Source organism: Peromyscus californicus, unplaced genomic scaffold (assembly GCF_007827085.1).
Source record: "Peromyscus californicus insignis strain IS unplaced genomic scaffold, ASM782708v3 Scaffold_4__1_contigs__length_199733344, whole genome shotgun sequence".
NCBI lineage: Eukaryota > Metazoa > Chordata > Mammalia > Rodentia > Cricetidae > Peromyscus > Peromyscus californicus.
This window is the reverse complement of record NW_026294562.1, coordinates 39,655,377-39,674,335: the sequence shown is the minus strand read 5'-3', so window position 1 is coordinate 39,674,335 and position 18,959 is coordinate 39,655,377. Positions and strand designations below refer to the sequence as shown.

General features: G+C 39.0%; 1 protein-coding gene across 29 annotated transcripts in view; it reads left to right on the top strand.

Annotated features, from left to right (window-relative positions):
- Positions 1-18,959, top strand: part of Trpm3 (transient receptor potential cation channel subfamily M member 3) — an 859,806-nt gene that overhangs the window by 592,128 nt on the left and 248,719 nt on the right. For all 29 annotated transcript variants that reach the window (XM_052762651.1, XM_052762653.1, XM_052762659.1 and 26 more), the window contains exons 4-5: positions 684-897; positions 4,866-4,990. In XM_052762651.1, the coding sequence (XP_052618611.1) occupies positions 684-897; positions 4,866-4,990 (339 nt within the window). The remainder of the gene's footprint in view (positions 1-683; positions 898-4,865; positions 4,991-18,959) is intronic.

Genomic DNA, 18,959 nt, shown 5'->3' with positions numbered 1-18,959 from the left:
TAGCATGTTCCGGGCCAGCCCTAGCTACATAGTGTATCATAAAAATTATATAAATACAGATGATTGATTGGTAGATAATGATACATACATAGATGATAAATAAATTATAGATAGAAGATAGATATTGATATAGATTTTGCATAAGTAGGTAGATAATAGATAGACATTTGAGATACATTTATAGTTAAATATAACCTGCTGTTGCCTGATTTTAAATTTTTCATTGTATAATGTAGAACTTTAGAGTCCTCTGGAATCTCAAAATCATAACAGGATCACAAAAACACAAAGACAGTTATATTGGCATCTAGTTTATTTAAAGGGATTGATCGTATTGAAAATATTAGTAATGTTTGAATTGTTGTACAAATATAAACAATGGTAAAATATCAACATAATTTGTTTTAGGAAAAGATCACACCAGGAAAATTGTATTTAAACTACATTTTATAAAAATCAAGCAATTTTCAAATTGGCATAACTCAATTTCAACAAAACGTTTAAAAGTGGGAATCCCTTTGTCTCCTGAGGCCTCTTTGGTAAAGGAAATAATCCCCTCTCCTTAAAATATTTGATTTCACATTTGAAGACATTTTCTTCAAGTCAGGCACACATAACTGTCACAAAGACAAACAGCCCCAGGCAGTCCTGTCTATTTCTCTAATTGTTCATCTTCATTCTAGTATGTCCGAGTATCTTTTGATACGAAACCTGATCTCTTGCTACACCTGATGACCAAGGAATGGCAGCTGGAGCTTCCCAAGCTTCTCATCTCTGTGCACGGAGGGCTGCAGAACTTTGAACTCCAGCCCAAACTCAAGCAAGTCTTCGGGAAAGGGCTCATCAAAGCAGCCATGACAACTGGAGCGTGGATCTTCACTGGAGGGGTCAACACAGGTAATCATAGTGCAATGAAGAAAGGCAGCTGCAATGATGTTGTGGCTAGAATAATTTTGCCTCATTGAAAATGTCCATATTTCTCTACACCTCATCTCTACCATATGTGTCCACCTTCCTGCTTATCCCTCTTTTCCTCCTTTCTTTACCTAAGGGACAGCTATACAGACAATTTTCAACTAAGAAAAACTGCATATGAGAAATGGCTTTGCTATTTCATGACTTAGAGAATTTGTATACATGACTAAGGGAAATTCACAGGGTGTTTTTAGTAGGTGAGATTTTCATAGCTGTCCACTAACTCTTTAAAGAATAACTTTTTGTTTTAAATTGGAATGTCTGCCTTCATTATTTAAGCAAGTTCACAGTTGATACCAAATACCATTTTTAAAGTGTGTGCATGAGGGACGGGGGAAGGGAAGAGAGGGAGAGAGAGAGAAAGAGATTGTACATGCCATAGCCACTACTTGGCATGACTACTATATGTAGTCCAGCAACTTCAGGTGTCAATCCTGGCCTTTCACTCTTGTTGAGGCAGTGTTTCTCTGTTGTTTGTTCAGTCTTGTTGAAGCAGGTTTATCTACTGTTCACTCTTGTTGAGGCAGGTTTATCTACTGTTCACTCTTGTTGAGGCAGGTTTATCTACTGTTCACTCTTGTAGAGGCAGGTTTATCTATCGTTCACTCTTGTTGAGGCAGGGTTTCTCTGTTGTTTGTTCAGTCTTGTTGAGGCAGGGTTTATCTACTGTTCACTCCTCTATACTCCAGACTAGCCAGCCTGTAAGCCTTTGGCAACTCTCCATTCTCTGCCACTATAGGTCTGCTACAGATGCTCATACTACTACTGTACCTGGCTTTTACATGGGTTCTGGTGATTCAAACTCAGGCCCTTATACTATATAGCAAGTGCTTTATCCATTGACTATCTTCCCAGCCCTAATTTTTTTAAATACTGTTTACATTTGGGGCATGAATGATAAGGTTAAGTCTAGATTATCACATGCTTATTTAAAATATTTTACTATTAATTTCTGTGTATGCATGTGTGTCTGAATGGGTTTGTGCACATTAGTGTAGTGCCCTCAGAAGCCAAAAGCACTGGATCCTTCTTAGATCTGGTGTTACAGGTAGTTGTGAACTGCCCAACATGGGTACTAAGAACCAAACCCAGATCTTCTGCAAGAGCAGTACACGTTCCTAACCACTGAACATCTCTCCAGACCCATGTGTGTTTATACTGTTAAATGTTTCTTAAAATATTCTGTATCAATAGATAGTTAATTTCAACCCTCCATGGATTCCAGATACTTTTTCCTGCCTGGCATATAAATTTCCATATTATGATACAGGCATGTTATCAAATCAATTCTAATAACCACTTAAAGTTAGGTTCTTGTCTACAGATAATAGAGTAAACTTGTTACCAGATACCCTGAGTTCCTATTAAAAGCATACCAATGGAGCTGGGCAGCAGTGGTACACGCCTTTAATCCCAGCACTCTGGAGGCAGAGGCAGGTGGATCTCTGTGAGTTCAAGCCAGCGTAGTCTACAGAGAGAGATCCAGGACAGGCACCAAAACTACACAGAGAAACCCCATCTCAGGGGAAAAAAAAAAAGCATACCAGTGCCAGGCATGGTGGTACATACTCTTAATGCCAGAACTCAGAAGTGATAGGCAGGTGAATCTCTGTGGGTTTAAGGTCAGCCTGGTCTACAACAATGAGTTCCAGGACAGCCAGGGCTTGAGAGGGGGCTAGGGAAAGACTCCCAAAACAACAGCAAAAGTACCCTAGCAACTCTGTAATAAGTTAATGCAAATGTGTCATAAGGCTCAAAGCTGGTACATGTGAGCACATTTAAAGTTAGTGGGACATCCAGAGTATATAACTCTAGACGAACTAACATGTTCTTATTAAATAATAATTGTGTTTTAGCTTGGATGATGTTTGAGTGACACCAAAACTGTAAAACCTCCTCCATAGCTAGAATTCGTGAGCAGTCAACACACAGCTAAACGGGCACGTTTTTGCAGTGAACTGTGCAGATGTTCCATGCCCAGTGTTGTGTTGTAAAATCCCAACCTGGCCCATCAGCTGGCAACATCTTCTAGTGACCTGCTCAGTCTGCTCTTATTGTTGATCCTGTAAAGAACAATTTTAGTGACTCTTCAGATTTTAGCCTCCACATTTTCACCTTCACTAAGTAGAAAGTGCTTGCTTATAATTGTTTAGTCTTTTACTTTCTTGATGTAGAGAGACCCACCCAATGCAAAGTTCAAAAGGCTCGAAAGAAATTTTAACCAATTTTCTATATTTAGGAAGTTGGATTGCTAGTTGTTTTTCTTGTTTTATGAAATGCATTCAAAAGTAGGAGGGGGGAGAAATTACATACTAAATACCAAACATTAAACAGCTCATCTCTAGTTCAGAATATTGGACTTTAATGATGGCTATTAAAGCTGGTAGCAGGTAGAAAAAACCATGGCAGACAAAGAGGAATACCATAAAGTTAGATTTCTTGTTGAACCCAGCCCTGATGTATTTTGCATATTAACATTAGTATTTATGGATTTACTCTTTTTTGTCTGAAAGTTGTGTTCAGCAATATTTTTACTTAGATGATACATAGACAAGCCAACAGGTGAAAAGAGTGTCTCTTCAGGCTCAAGTATAGTTTTATTTGATTCCTAAAAGAAAACTCTTGTCTGATCTCGTGTCTACGTCACAACTAAGTTATTGACACATATATGATGTCTCCATGGAGAAGCTGCTTGGTGTGTTCTGCCTGTTCATGCATGGTTTCTGAGACCTTGTTTGGAGTCAGACTGTCCCTCATGGCCCACAAGCTGAGTAGCACACTGACCATCCCATCCTCCCATCAGAGGGCACATCTCACATGTTGTTAGGCATCACTGGAGGATGCAGCAGTGAAACGTGGAGCTGCTGGGGACTCACAAGCTGCTAGATGTGCAAGAAATTATATCCACCTTAATGTTTGCAGAAGGGTTGGCCCTGAGGATGAATGCTTCTTAGGGAGCGAGGAGAATGTTGATCAGTGTAAATTCTTAGAAGATGTATCTTACGTGCCATGTATAGGAACGATCGCCCAAGAAGGAAAATAAAAGATTAGAAATTGTATATTCTTTAAGTGCTTTCTTAAAGTAAGATCAGGTTCCCTGCTGCTGTAATCTGGACTTCCTTGCTTTTAACTGTGAGGCAATCATTAACGGAAGGAAGAAACAAATAGAAAGATGAATATTAAAGGTGCACTTACACATTTTAGCATAAATTGGCCATTGAGTAAGACAGCATTATTACTAGGCTTTCCACATTATGTGCTATAAATAGGAAGAGGAAATTGAGGTTAATAAAATCTTAGGTAAATAACTACTGAAATGACCCTGATTCTTTCACAGGCTGTAGAATAAATTAACTTTTTGTGCTTTTTATTCCAAGGATGCAAGGATACTAATAAATCACTATGCTTACAAGAAAAGGGTCCTCTAATTATATTTCTTCCTTATAGGCACTAGATAATCTCTGTTTTTCCATGTGAATTAAAGAAATGCATTGTTTGAATTGTTATTGAATTTGACAAATATATCTGCATTATAGCTACTCTTATGAAGTCTCTTTTTTGTTGTTGTTTTTTGGGTTTTTTTTGTTGTTGTTTTTCAAGACGGGGTTTTTCTGTGTAGTTTTGGTGCCTGTCCTGGATCTTGCTGGACCAGGCTGGCTGGAACTCACAGAGATCCACCTGGCTCTGCCTCCGGAGTGCTGGGATTAAAGGAGTGCACCACCACCGCCCAGCTATGAAGTCTCTTCTAAACGTAGTTTTTATAGAAATATATCAAAATTGTATATTTAATACTCTCTACCAAGTTAAAGGCACTCTTTAATTTCCTGCAGAATGATAGGAAGGTCACTGCCCTTAAACAATAAAGTTAATACCTCTCTCTCTGCTCCTAGGCGTCATTCGTCATGTTGGAGATGCCTTGAAGGACCATGCATCTAAGTCTCGAGGGAAGATATGTACCATAGGTATCGCCCCCTGGGGAATTGTGGAAAACCAGGAGGACCTGATTGGAAGAGATGTAAGTCCTGCAGAGTGCTCTATTATCTGACTTCTCCTAGCATCTGTAATACGTACAGGATGATACTTTTGAGTCCATTTCTCAAAGTCAAACTTGTATTATGAAAGGTTTACTAAATGATTACCTGGTTTCCAAACTCTAGCTAGATAAACTCCCTATCAAATTTCCCAACCAAGAAAATTCAGATATAAGACCTACCAACCACTCTGCCTCTGCTTAAACCACATGTTCTTGGCATGGTTATATCAAACTGCATTTATGACACGTAACATCAGGCAACATGAACTAGCTGCTCCATCAGAGTGGTGCTCCATCAGAGCAGGACTTTCCCACTCCAAGGCTGTGGCTTTTGTAGCATTAACATGCTCGTTTCCTAATTGAGAAAAGCCAAAGGGAGTGCCTTTTATTCAACATTATGACTTCCTTTGTTGGCCCCTTTTTTGCTAAATACTTGGCTATGATTTAAAATGCCCTGACCAAAATACAAAAGAGTGAGTGTGAGTCTCTGTTTCTTTTTCTTATGTCCAGGGCCACACACTAACCAGCAGTAGAAGTCTAGAGAATTTTCCCCCATTTTCTTTCTAGGTTATGATTTTATTTCTGGTTTTTTTTCTGGGGAATTTCCTTATAAAATATAAACAATATTACCACCTTCCAAGGGACATTGCCCTCTATATAACTTCTCAAAAGTCCATCAACCAGAATTGATAAACTAATGAGCAGGTGAGTATAGTTTATTTCTCCAATAACTCTATAAAGTTTTTATCATTATTCAGTCTACTAGAACTTTAATCAAAGCCTGACAGAGAGTAAAACATTTATACTAAACAGTTTTTTATCAAGAGATCTTTGGAGCCAAAATAAGGTATTAAAGCCTTGAGAATCAACTGGTTCAAAACTGATTCTTTTATTGAGCCTGTACAGTCTCTTCGTTCTCACACCATGTAGACATTTTTTAATGCAACACAAGAGAGGATGCCATCAAACAGAAGTACAGATTCTTAAAGTGATACCAAATGTGTATGCATGGCCAACACTACCAAATAATATATAGAAATGCAGATTTAGCAGGAAGACATGAGATGGAGGACAGAGATATCAGGATAGGGGTTTCTTACCTAAAGTTTCCTGGATCCTTCATATCTTCGTATCTTCGCATGTTGTAGCCAGCAATCCCCAAACTGTGAGGTAGGCAGGACTGACTGGGAAAGTAGCTATTAGTAACATTTCAGAGTATCTGAGACTAGCTTTTTACAGACTAAACTTGCCTCAAACTCCAAGTTGGATTTTAAGTAAATGCTGATTTTTTTTTTAAGTAGAGCAAATATTCAGGTACACATTAGTTATTTCAAATGTTAGGATGGCTCCGAAGTCATTTTGGAAGGTTCATGGCTTTTATTATCTCTATCATAGACATTCATTATTTTTCAGCTGGGGTTGTGGTTCTAGAACTTTCTCATTCATATAACCTATGAGTAAGTGATAGCTGCAACTTTGTTTTCAAGACACAGTAACAAAATAATAACCTCACTGGCCTAAGCACAGGTAAAGAATGCTGGCCTCTCCTATTCCATGTTTGTTGACCTTGGGAATGCCAAAGGATGGCAGGAAGTAAGACTGCTGTTAGAGATTTCTCCCATGTGAGTTGGGAAACTCAGTCTTGGTTCATTTTCCTCTTATCACTTCTCCATTATATGCAAATAGGAATGTACACATGTTGACAGGGCTGAAATTTGTTTTCTAGTGTCCCAATGAAAACGGTCTCAGTGATAGCCCAGAAGGTATGGAAAGCTACTCGTATACTCCATAAATGGTATGTCTTCATCCTTCATGCTCCCAAAGATCTAGTAAAAACAATCCCCAGCTCACAGAGAACTAGGAGAGCAGAAACAAAGGTAAGATAAAAGTATGAGATCCAAGATATGTGAGAAGAAGCTCCTAGCACTTACCTCTTTCTTAATGAACAACCAAGTCTTCTCCCAGCAAATACCAATGGGGCTATAAGCTCAGTTTTGAGTCAGAACTGCTTTTATGGTTGTAAAGTCCATGCTAGGGGTCTGTAGCATCCCAGATTGACTGTGACCTAAATACACTAGATGTCTATTAAAGGATTAGTATTGCAACACAGAAAGAACCCAACGGGCACTTGCTGTGTGAACTATGGACAGTGCAATGAGTGAATATCTACCAAACTAATACTGAGGAATAATCAATCAAGGGAGTGAAAGAACTCAATAATAATTATAGAAGACTGATGAAATATACTTGAGAAGACATTTAAAAATGTAAAATCTTCTCATGTTTGTGGACTGGAAGAATTAATATTCTTTAACTATACCTTCCACTCAATGTAAGCCCTAGCAAAATGTCAGTGACATTGTTCATAGAACTAGAAAGCCAAAAGAATCCTGAAAGGATAAAAGCTGGAAGCATCTCAGAAGCTGGTTTCAAGATCTACTATGCAGCAGCATGTCCTGCACAGCATGGCATTGGCAAAAGAAACAAGTGGCACAATGCAACTGAGCAGAGATGCCATGCACCCACACATAACCATTGCTTAACAGAGTTCTCGTAAACACTCACTGTAGAAATGGTGCCCAGAAGAGTGCATCCCCAAACAAAGGATTCCCATTGGATCCTCTTCTCTCACTCTCTGCTTGAGATGGAACCAGATGGGAGGGGAGATGGGATAAACTTGGAATCATACAGGAAGGGCAAACCATAATCAGGATATATCATGTAAGAAAAGAATCTATTTTCAAAAAAAGGAAAAAAACATCATTGAAATGGGGTGTGGGGGGTGGGGCTCAAAGGCTTAAATGTGAGATCTGAAGCCACTAGAATTTGAAAAAGAGAAAGCCTTTCTAGGCCCCCACAGGGGCTGTGGGTTTCAGCAGAGGACCTGTAATGGCAGGAAACAAAAGCAAAATTTGACTAGTTGGTATGAAATCCAACTCAAAATGTCTCCACAGTAAAAGAAGCAACAGGATGAGCAGGGAACCTACAGAATGAGAGGAAATATTTGCCATTACTTCTCTGACAAAGGGGTAAGAGCTAGAATACTTAGAAACCAAAAAAGACTTGAGCAAATCATTAACTTTAAAATGGGAAACTAATCTAGTTACTTAACATATTGAAACACTGAATAGCATTAGCCATCAGGGAAATGTAAATCCTAACTACAATGAAAACAGGTATTATAAAACAAATTCTGGCCAAGATATGTAGAAATGAAACTCATACACTGGTGATGATAATACAGATTATCCCAACCATTATGCAGAACAATATAGAGGTTCCTCAGAAACTAAAAATAGGTATACCAGAGGATCTAGCTACCCCACTTCTAGTTATATATCCAAAGGAAGGGAAATCAGTATACCAAAGCCTGCAGTACAGTTCACAACAGATAAATAAGTAGTCTGGATGCCCAGAAATGAATGATTGAATATATATGCATATGTATATATGTGTGTATCCTATATAGCGATAATATATACTATATGTGTCATTTATATATATATATGTATATATATATAATGTATGTATGATTAAATATTACCTAGCCACAAAGAATGAGATCCTGTCATTTGCAGTAAAATGGAATTGGTGACATCAGGTAAAATAAGCAAGACACAGGAAAACAAGCACACCATGGTCTCTCTTATATGTAGAAGTCTTAAAAATGTTGATATAAAAATGACCACTAGAGATTAGGAAGAATGGGTGATCAAAAAGGAGGAAGTTGGATTTGATCAGTTCATGCTATATGCACATAGAAAAATTCATGCTGAACCCTACTAGTATGGATAATCAACTTGTATATTCAATTTGCATTTTTTAAAAGATATATAGTCAAAATTTCTCTTTTCAATAAAAGTTAAAAATGTCAGGTTACACAGTGCGCTGAAAAAAACTCTAGTCTAGTTTTTCAATAAATCTGTGACCAAGGTTTATCGAATTTTGACCCCTCTGCTGCTTTATTCTCACAAAGCTGATGAGCTGGAGGATGCATAGAATTTACGAGGCTCTTTTGTTATAAGTGTTTGTTTTTCAAGTTTCACATTGAATAAAAGTACTGTTCCTGTGAAAAGAAAAGGCCAACCATAGTGGTCCATGCCTATAAACACCAGCCAAGAGGCTGGGCCTAGAGAATCTCAAATTTGAGAATAGCCTGGGCAGCATGTATCAGATGCAGGATTACCAGAACTCAACCTAGAGACTCAATCTTAATAAGTATTCCATAATTAAGGTAAATTAGGCATGATGGGACCTAGACTTCATCAGAAAATAATATAAAATGTAACAATATATCTTTCCTCATTCTCTACTTTATGACAATTTCATCTTTCCGGAGTCCCTTGTTAATAGGATCTTAATCCAAGTTGTCTCCAGACTTGAGGGTTCAACCCTCATGACATAATTACCTCCTAGAGACCTCACTTCCTAACACCATCACCTTGTAGGTTAGGATTTCAATGTTAAGATTGGGGTAGGAGGGGACATAAACTTTTAATTCATTTCTCCAATGTAAGAGTGCCTGGAAAATGCAATTTTTTCTAGTTTCTTATTAAACCTTAGTATAATACTTTGCATGAGAATACAAGGAATTTGAACACTTAATGTCTTCATCCCTAAGTAAATTGTAAAAATGATTTTTCTGTTGCTACATAGCATCATCATGATTATACCTAGAAAAGCTAATTGTAATTTACTGAGTATGCCCTGTAGTAGAGTAGCTTTGCCGGGGTTAAGTAAATGAACCATGAACTAGAACCCCAAATGCAACTCTTGTAATATTTATCATATCAAGAGACCTAAAAAAATTCTCAATGATAGAATATTTTGATTATTATTTGGGACACTGGTAAAAATCTTCTTAACACCTACAAGTTAAACTTAAAAAATATACTCAGTAGATAACTAAAACCCTTCATTGTCCTAAAAAAAAAAAACAAAAAAAAAAAACCTTGGCTTAGATAGATAATTATAAAAGTACCTCCAGTGTGAAGTCAGGAAAGAAATTCTAGCAAATTCCAATTCTCACTTAACACATTTTAAATTTATATTCCTTACTTTAGAAAACAACTTAGCCAAAATTACAGGAGGTGACTGAAAGTTTTCTGAAATCTGTATCTCCAACTAAACCAAATTAACCAGAAACATACCAAATTAAAAAATCTATAATTAAGCCGGGCGGTGGTGGCGCACGCCTTTAATCCCAGCACTCGGGAGGCAGAGCCAGGCGGATCTCTGTGAGTTCGAGGCCAGCCTGGGCTACCAAGTGAGTTCCAGGAGAGGCGCAAAGCTACACAGAGAAACCCTGTCTCGAAAAACCAAAAAAAAAAAAAAAATCTATAATCAGAAGCAAAGCTATGTTTTCATTTTAACTTAAGGATGAACATTATGTTTGGCAGATTTTCTGACATATCTTATTACTGAACTATTTCTCTATTCAGTGTTGTACTTCAATAAATTACAAGTTTATCTCCTTCAGTTTTTATAACCTTTGGGAATTCTTATGAAAAGTGTCCTTTTAATGCTATCTTTGCATTTTAAGCCAAGAACCATGAAGGTCAGTAACACAATTGATTACTAAATTGAATGTAGTTATCAACTCAGCACATTCGTTGGTTTTCTCGGGGGCAAGCCAAATATGATTTCATACCATAAATTTAAAAAACATCCCAACGGTGGCCCCAGCATGGGATTTGTTGGACTTCTATGACTGGGTTAGATAAGATGTACCCAGAGGATGTGAGAGGAAAGAGTCAGAGGCAAGGAAACCCACCTACATCTGTCAGTTATACAGGACAGAGCCAAAGCTTGCTGCGCCTGGACCACACAGATTCTGGGCAAACTGCCAACGCAACGGTTAGGATCACTTCTGTCAGGAATGAAGTTTTGGTGAAAGTAATAATGAATTTGGATTTGAGCATGTTCACTTTGAAGTTCCTTTGAGACATTTTCCAGGAGGAGAATTTCTGGCAAACTACTCAGGGTGGGAGGCAAAAGGAGAAAGATTTGCCTACAAGCTTGGATTTGAAGTCATCTCAGATGGACGGTAATCAGGCCATCTCAGTGGTTGACATCACCATGGGGAGGTGGACAGTGAGGAAAAGAAAGCCTCGATCCTGATGATCAACACAATTTAACAGTCAAGCAGAAGGAAAAGAGCCAGCAAAGGGAATGTGTAAATGACTGAGATGTAGGAACTGAAGAGTAAGCTATGGAGACCAGGGGAAGGCTGTGCTTCAGAAAGACAGAGCAGAGGGAGCCAAGTGCTAATGGCAGACTGAGGATGGTGGGGCAGTGGAGCTGTTATTTCGGCATCACTGGCACATTGGTCACAACTGCTTTAGTGGCAGGACAAGAAGGCAGGAGCATGTACAAGAAGAAAGGCAGCATAGAAGGCACCGAGGAGAGATGGGTCATCCACGGGAGTCACAACATGAGGGATTGGAGCAGCACAGACAGTACTGCTGTGTCAGGGAACAGGAGAGAGATGGGGTTGTCTATGGGAGGCACAGTGTAAGGAATTAAAGCAACATATGGTATTGGTGCTTCGGAGAATAAGGAAAATAGACAGGGTAGTCCATGGGAGTCACACTTTGAGGGATCCTTCCTCAAGACAACATAGATTTGAGTTTCATTATATATTGGTGATAGAAAGGGATTTATGGAAAGACAGATGATAATTCTGCAAAAATTATCCTAGAACAGTCATGTGGTGGTAAAAAGCCCAGAGTTTAGGAGGAAGAAAAAAACCCATTTGTATACAGGTAACTGAGGAAGAGGGAAGACTCTACACTTACGGGATGTGTCAAGATGTTACAGGGGTTTAGCATGGAAGTTTATCACTATCAGTTATTATATTAACAGTTTTGTACTGCTTACTAAGTATCACCAGATACCTAGCTACCTGCATAAAAACTCATTTAATTCTCCACAGGGTGCTCATAAATAATTATCACTCATTACAGCCATTTTATTGATGGTAAACCTAATCACTAAGAGATTAAGTCAACTAGGGCTACAGAGATGGCTCAGTGGTTAAGAGCACTGGCTGCTCTTCCAGAGAACCAGGGTATGAATCCCAGCACCCACGTGGCAGCTCAAACTGTCTATAACTCTAGTCTCAGGAGATCCGTTACTCTCGTCTAGCCTCCAAGGCACTGCATACATGCTACACAGGCATCTATGTAGGCAAAAACCCATACACATAAAATAAGTAAAATCTCAAAACTTTTTTCAAAAAGAGAGATTAAATCAATTCCCAGATGTTCCATGACCAGTGAAGGATGTGGCTGGGATTTAAATCAATGCCACCAATACTGTACCTGCTAAGCACTATTGTTTCTATCATAACAGCTATCATTGATTTGAGTACATCATTCTTTAAGGTTTATATCTCAGTTACTCTTTGGAGTACAGATTGTGGTAGGGTTATGTGCCATAATCCTACTATGAGTCATGAATAGTATAAATTGAAATGCATTGAACGTGCCTAACCCAGTGAACATCATAGTTTAGGCCAGCTGCTCAGAATACTTACATTAGCCTACAGTTGAGCCTATTTTGAAGGGTTGAATACCTCATATAGTTTAGTGGCCACAGGACACTGTAGGGTACTAAATCAACCCCTTACCTCTCCAATCATATTCATACCTCGATGCTATGGTTTGCTGCCACTACAAAGCATCATGATAGAATATCACTAACCCAGAAAAACTTGATAGTTTCTACAGAATGTGTATTGCTTTTTATACCTTCATAAAGTTGAAAAATCACAACTTGAACCATCTCCATAAGGTGGTTGTAATACTAGCTTTAATTTATATATGGAGATACAGAAAACATACAATTCATAGAGTCAGTCTAACCAACTAGCAAGAACAGAAGTCAGACCATCTGCCAAATAGAAAGGGGAGGAATTCTGGTCAGCAGTATGAAGAGACTGGAGGATGCTGGTCACCACCCAGGGAACAAACATCAAAACTGATCAAAAGACCAGGGCAGGAATTCCAGGCAACAATGAGGAATCATGCCTAGAGGCAGAGAGTACCAGCAGTCATGAAATTATTTACACCAACTAGTCCAAAAAAGGTGGAGAAGGTATATTTTAAGGTCTCAAAAAAAGACAATAGTAATACAAGATAGTTTTATCTAAGGATGCATAAAAGCAACCTTCAAACTTAATGGCTTAAGTAATAAAACAACACTAGTTTCTCCACTACTGGGGGAGGAATTTGTGAATGGCTTATCTGGAAAGATCTGGATGTGGGTCTCTTGAGGCAATGATCACATGGCAGGTGGGCAGCACTGTAGTCTGAGACTACTGTGCCCTCTTCACAGCTCGCTCACTAGCCTGTTGCTGTTTGTTGTTCCTGATCACATGTACCTCCTTCATCGAGCTGCAAAACCATCTTCCCAACATGGCACCAGCTTTCTCCAGAGTAAATGATCTGATGGAAGGGAAACCTTTTATGGTTATACACTCTCAGTTTTTACTTTATCACTTAGAAGTGAGTCATTGCATGCAACACAGACCGAGAGAAGAGTTTCAAGGAACTCCTGAATACTGTTTAAATCCACCCCCATTAGGGCCATGGTGACTACTGGAGAAAGGAACCCCCTCTTCAGAGCTGTTTCTCACAGACTGCAGTGAGTGGCACATGGCTCCCCTCAGGAGGGGCCAAAGGGAGGTTCGTCCATCCGAGTGTATAAAATGAGGGCCACAGAACACTCTGTGTGACACACACTGAGGGACACATTTCAAAGGGCTGCAGAAAGATGAAATGGATGCACCTGTGGCTTTTAGTGTGGATCCCACAGCTCAGGGATATGAGTGCTCTTTGAAAATGGGTCCTGGGGTTGACTGACTCCTGTGGACTGCTGAGCGGATAGGTAGTGCCTGGATTTCAGGGTCATTTGCTTTATCCCTAAACTTAACAGCTGCACTGATTAAATATAAAACACACAGCCAGTGCCCCACTCCCTGACGCCTCTGATTGTGAAGGCATGGGAAGCCTTTTTTTTCTCATTTCATTCTGTCAGTCTCCATGCTCCTTTTTGTCTGACACAAAGGTTGCTTCCCACTTCTCAACAGTACCCCTTTCCCCCAGCAGTCACAGATGCCAGATCCTTAGAGAATTTCAACACACCTTTCATTTGTCTCTCACCAAAGTCAACCCCATCTGGCTCCCTGCTGGTGCCTCCCCTGATCTCCTAAATGGCCATTCTAGATGGCTCTACTGGAAACAGTGTGCTTAGTTGTCTGAAGGATTCCAAAGCCAGATAAGCCAGTAACAAAAATGCCCAGCAGCAAAGGCAACAGCATCCTCTATAAATTTAAAATGAGACAGTTCTGTGTTTTCCTTCCTAATATGTGCTGACTTATAAAGGAACTTCAGATCTAGACATGAATGAATGGTGGAACACATTTGGCCAAAACATCTCACATCTCAGAACCTTACAGTTCTCTGGATAAAGTAAAGACAAAACATTACTCCATGGGATCTTGTCCTCACAGAGCATGGCATGCTGACATGGTCAATGAATGCTCATTTTCTTCTGGTTTAAATTAAAACTATGTTGCTATTAGGAGAAGATGACTCTTTAGGCCATATGTCCCAAACTCTGCTGTTTGCTTGGGATATGTTGATACACAAATCACTAGGAAACGGACTTGGAACTGCAGACAGCCTCTGATTGATGGCATAAAAACCTAATTTATCCTAACTCAATTCTGTTAGGAAAAGGAATGTCGGGTAACCAAACTGCCATTGCACTATACAAAGCATCAGAAGAGGGACAAGATTTCGATGCATGAGAGAGGATGTGCCTTTGCTCTTGGAGCCAACACTCATTTAAGGCCATTGCTCTCCACTGACTTGAATTAGGAAGTGTGATTTCCAACACAGCTTATACAGACTCGGGTGTTAGAGGAGGGAACCTTCCAGAAGTTAGAGATCTGTAATTTACAGATAAGAAAACTTAACATATCTTGAACATTTATTAGAAGACATTATCTTGACATATGATCATGTATGTCCTCAGGTCAGCATAGTGCCATCCCAGGCTGCATTTCCTCAAGAAATGTATGAATTAATGAGCAATGAATTCAGATATCTGCCCAAGGTTACAAGGTAGTAGCTATAGAAACTAAACTATAGTCCCTATAAGTTGATTTCCTGTAAATACTCCTAAATGAGACCATAACATGCCTGAAAATGCTTAGAAAAACTACAACAGCTATCTTAGACCAACCTGAAAATGGCTGATTTAAGCCCATGCACAGAATACTCATGTAGCAGTCTATGACCAGCACATAAAGGACACTTCCTGCTAATGACTTGTATAAACTCTTGCAAAATTCCATTCCTCAGAGGTGTTCTCTTTCAGAACTAAGGTGTATATAGAGGCATGAACCAGAATTATATCAAACACCAAGTGCAGTACTAAATGGTATGCAGCGGGTGAACCAGTTAAGATGTGTTCACTTACTCTTGAGGGACAAGAAAAAAAATTCATTACTTCTACACACTGTGGCCAGTGATGACCAGAGAATAGCAAGAGTCTAGAATCCACGTCTAACTAGACTTATTTACCAATCATGAAAACTGATTAAAAGGCCTTTCAGACACTGTGCAAGACTCCTCCATTCAGGTTATAATCTCAAGAATGAAACTCAAAAAATGATTTGGGTGTCTGCCTTCTCAATTCTTCCAAGGAGGAGTACATGGCTTTGACTCTCCTGACTTCTCAGGAGAGAAAGTGAACCTCTTATCCCATGGAGGTTATGGTTCTTGATGATTTAACTTTCTCACTAAGTCCCCACTGAGAAGCATCCACAGTCACCTGGTATACCATGAAAACATCACCATCGTACCAACATACATTCCTCTAAGAGCTCTTGGCGATAAAATGGCTGTGCGGCCTCCAAATCCTGTCAGAAGGAGAAGTTCATTTGTATTCCTGTTATTTAAAAAGCAGTATTTGTTCTATTTGGAAAACACACCAGAAAGATCAGGAAATATTTGTATATATTCAGACTGTAACTCAAATAGAAAGAGACTGCGGGCATGTTTGTAATGAAGATTTTGTAGGCAAGTTAGATCAAAATATGTTTCTCTGAAGTACTTGGAAATTATTTCCAAACTTTCAGTTAATCAACAAATAGTTCCACGCCATCACCTTCTTAGCTGCCTGGGGGATGTGAAATTAAAACATACATTGCATATTTTGCCAACAGATGGGTGGTTTTCTTCCTCTCCTTACATTGATTTGAATCAAAAGTGAGTCATTATCCCATATTATGTTTTGATTGCTGATTTACAACTGGAAGTATATAGTTGGTAAGATAGAGCAGAGCTAGATAAGGAATCGATATTTCTAGAAAGCTTGGTAGGAGCTGGGCATTGTGCCTGGTACTTTGCACGTGTAATCTAAACCAGTCCCCCTGAGGTCAGCAGTGTTATTATTTTCTTTTTACAAATTAAGAGGTTCAGGTTTCAACAGCCATACACAGAACTGCAGTTCTTTCCTTGATTTATGTTATTGGGGATGCTCCAGGACTCTGTAGAGCTTCCTCCAAAGAAGAGAGAAATACTGGGGAATTTTACTCATTTTTTTTTTCAGATTTATATCCTCTATTGTTCAGCAGACAACCTCTCCACCGAAATATGGCAACCTATAACTTGCTGCACATAAGATCAAAAGAAAGGGGACTTGGATAATGAAGAAATCAAAATCCGCAGATGTATAGAATTCTCTAAGTACTGCTGGGCCATATTTCACAAGAGAGGGTTGTCACACGTCCAAAGGCTGAAGCGCCAGTGGACTCAGGATTCAATAATGGAAGAAAGAGATGTGATGGTCATAGGAAGACAGTGTGATTGCCTCTTGTTTTGTGATGTGTTACTCAGCTGAGTTCACAGTGATCTTAATTCCTTTCCCCTGCCCTGCTTGAAATTTTTACTTTCACTGATAGTCTTTTAGTAGATTCAGACATGAAAGTGAGGGGAGGGAGGGAGATAGGTAACACAAATGACTATCACACATTGCTTAACCTTCAAAACTCCAGTTTCCCTTACCTCTTATAGAGCTGCTGTGCCGTCTGTACCCCTTGGCATTCAGTCCTCAGGACCTGCCACTGAAAATCAGCACTGTAACTAAAGCATTTCCCTTTGCCAAATGTGCAGTACAGAGGCACTTTCAGAACAGGGGAAAGTCTTCCTGCTAAGCCTTCTAGCAAATCATTAATATTTATTAGCGTGCACTCCCCTGTAGGATGAATGTTTTATGATCAAATATGAGTGGCAACAAATGGAAATTTCAACCACAAGCTACCCACTCTTCCAGTGCTACAGATTGCAGGACAGGCTTCCCAATGCAGGACTCGCCCTTCTAGAAGAATCCCACTTCACTGTTCTAGACAAGACAGCAATTGATCACTGCCCATGAGGTTACTCAAGGCAATAATCAAGATTATCAACTTTCAAAATCAATAAGGAGCAATTAAAATGAAACTGGGCATTGGCATCATATTAATGCTATATTTAAAAACTAGAAAACATATAACAGGACGGAAGACCATTTCAAAATCTCAGAATCATGTACACATTTTAAATTTAAATCAGATCAGTTACCTAACAATTCTGCAGAGATCCATTGCCTTCCCAGGTTTGAACAAAAGCATGCCTGTCTCAGGTTTACCTATTCGTTCAGTTTATTGAGTACATTTCATCTTCTACGCTCATGGCACTGTAGGTTTTTGAATCAGGATCAAGGTCTAAAAAATGACTTACATGAGCTCTTTGCTATTGAAAACTGCCCTCACTAAATCACTCTGTAATGCCTTTAACACATGACTCAATCTTACTCCATCCAGCATTGCATGCTGAGTTATTACATGCTGGAAGAAGCAAGTGCATCTCATCTGTATAATTAATGGGTGCACTGTACAAAGGCACAAAAATAAAGCCCGGTAGCATCTGTTTCTGTCCTGCCAATTTCAGTGATTTTGTGCAGAAGTCACCATGCTGAGACTGTGCAACAGTGAGTCTATTGAACGGCCTCTTTTCTTTCTGTCCCATTGAAGCTCTAACCTAGATAGTTTAGCAATCATTTACCAATACAATGTATGTCTGATTTGCTCTAAGCAGCATGGGGGAAAAAATCAGAAGCTCAGAGTTTTGAATCAGGCCTGGATGCAAATTCTGATTATTTGTCTAAATTTTTTGGATAACTCGTTTATCTATTTCTTTACTTCCTCATCTACAAAATAAACATAATGTGTCAGGTAGGATTGTGACATGGAATGCAGATCCTATATAAAAAGCAACAGCTTGAGATAGATAGGGCTTTTGATAGCAAAGACAGTTGAAATTACTCTATTTTACAGAGTGCAATTCATTATGAAATTAATAAAAATAGGAAAGAGAGAACAGAGATGAATTTTTAGGCCTGATTCATTTTCATCTCATGAGATGGTTATTTTATATCAAGCTGTTTTGTACTTAAGGGGTGTTATTAAGGATATTGTTGATTTTGAATAACAGTTTCTGGTTGATAAGTAAGATTGGACAACAACAAAAACAAACAAGCAAACAGAATATCAACGGAAAACTGCCCCTTTCCCAACTTCTGAAACCAACCCCCGTTCTCCAGACTAACAACTTCTACAGTACCTATTAAACCATGGACATGACAGAGAAGCGAAGAAAGAAATGTTAAATTTAAAAATTATGTTTGCCTCAGTTACAAGATATCAATTTTGAATGAAACAGTCATCAGTGCGTAACTCTATAATACAATGAAGGCACAAACTGTAGATCTGGTAAGAAAGACTTCTTTAAGAATAGTCTTCCTTCGAATGGAATTTTACCATTAGTCTTTCTCCTGCTCAAAGTAGCTCCAGAAAGAGGGTGTCAGCGGCACCTAACTCTACCAGAGAACCACTGTGCTT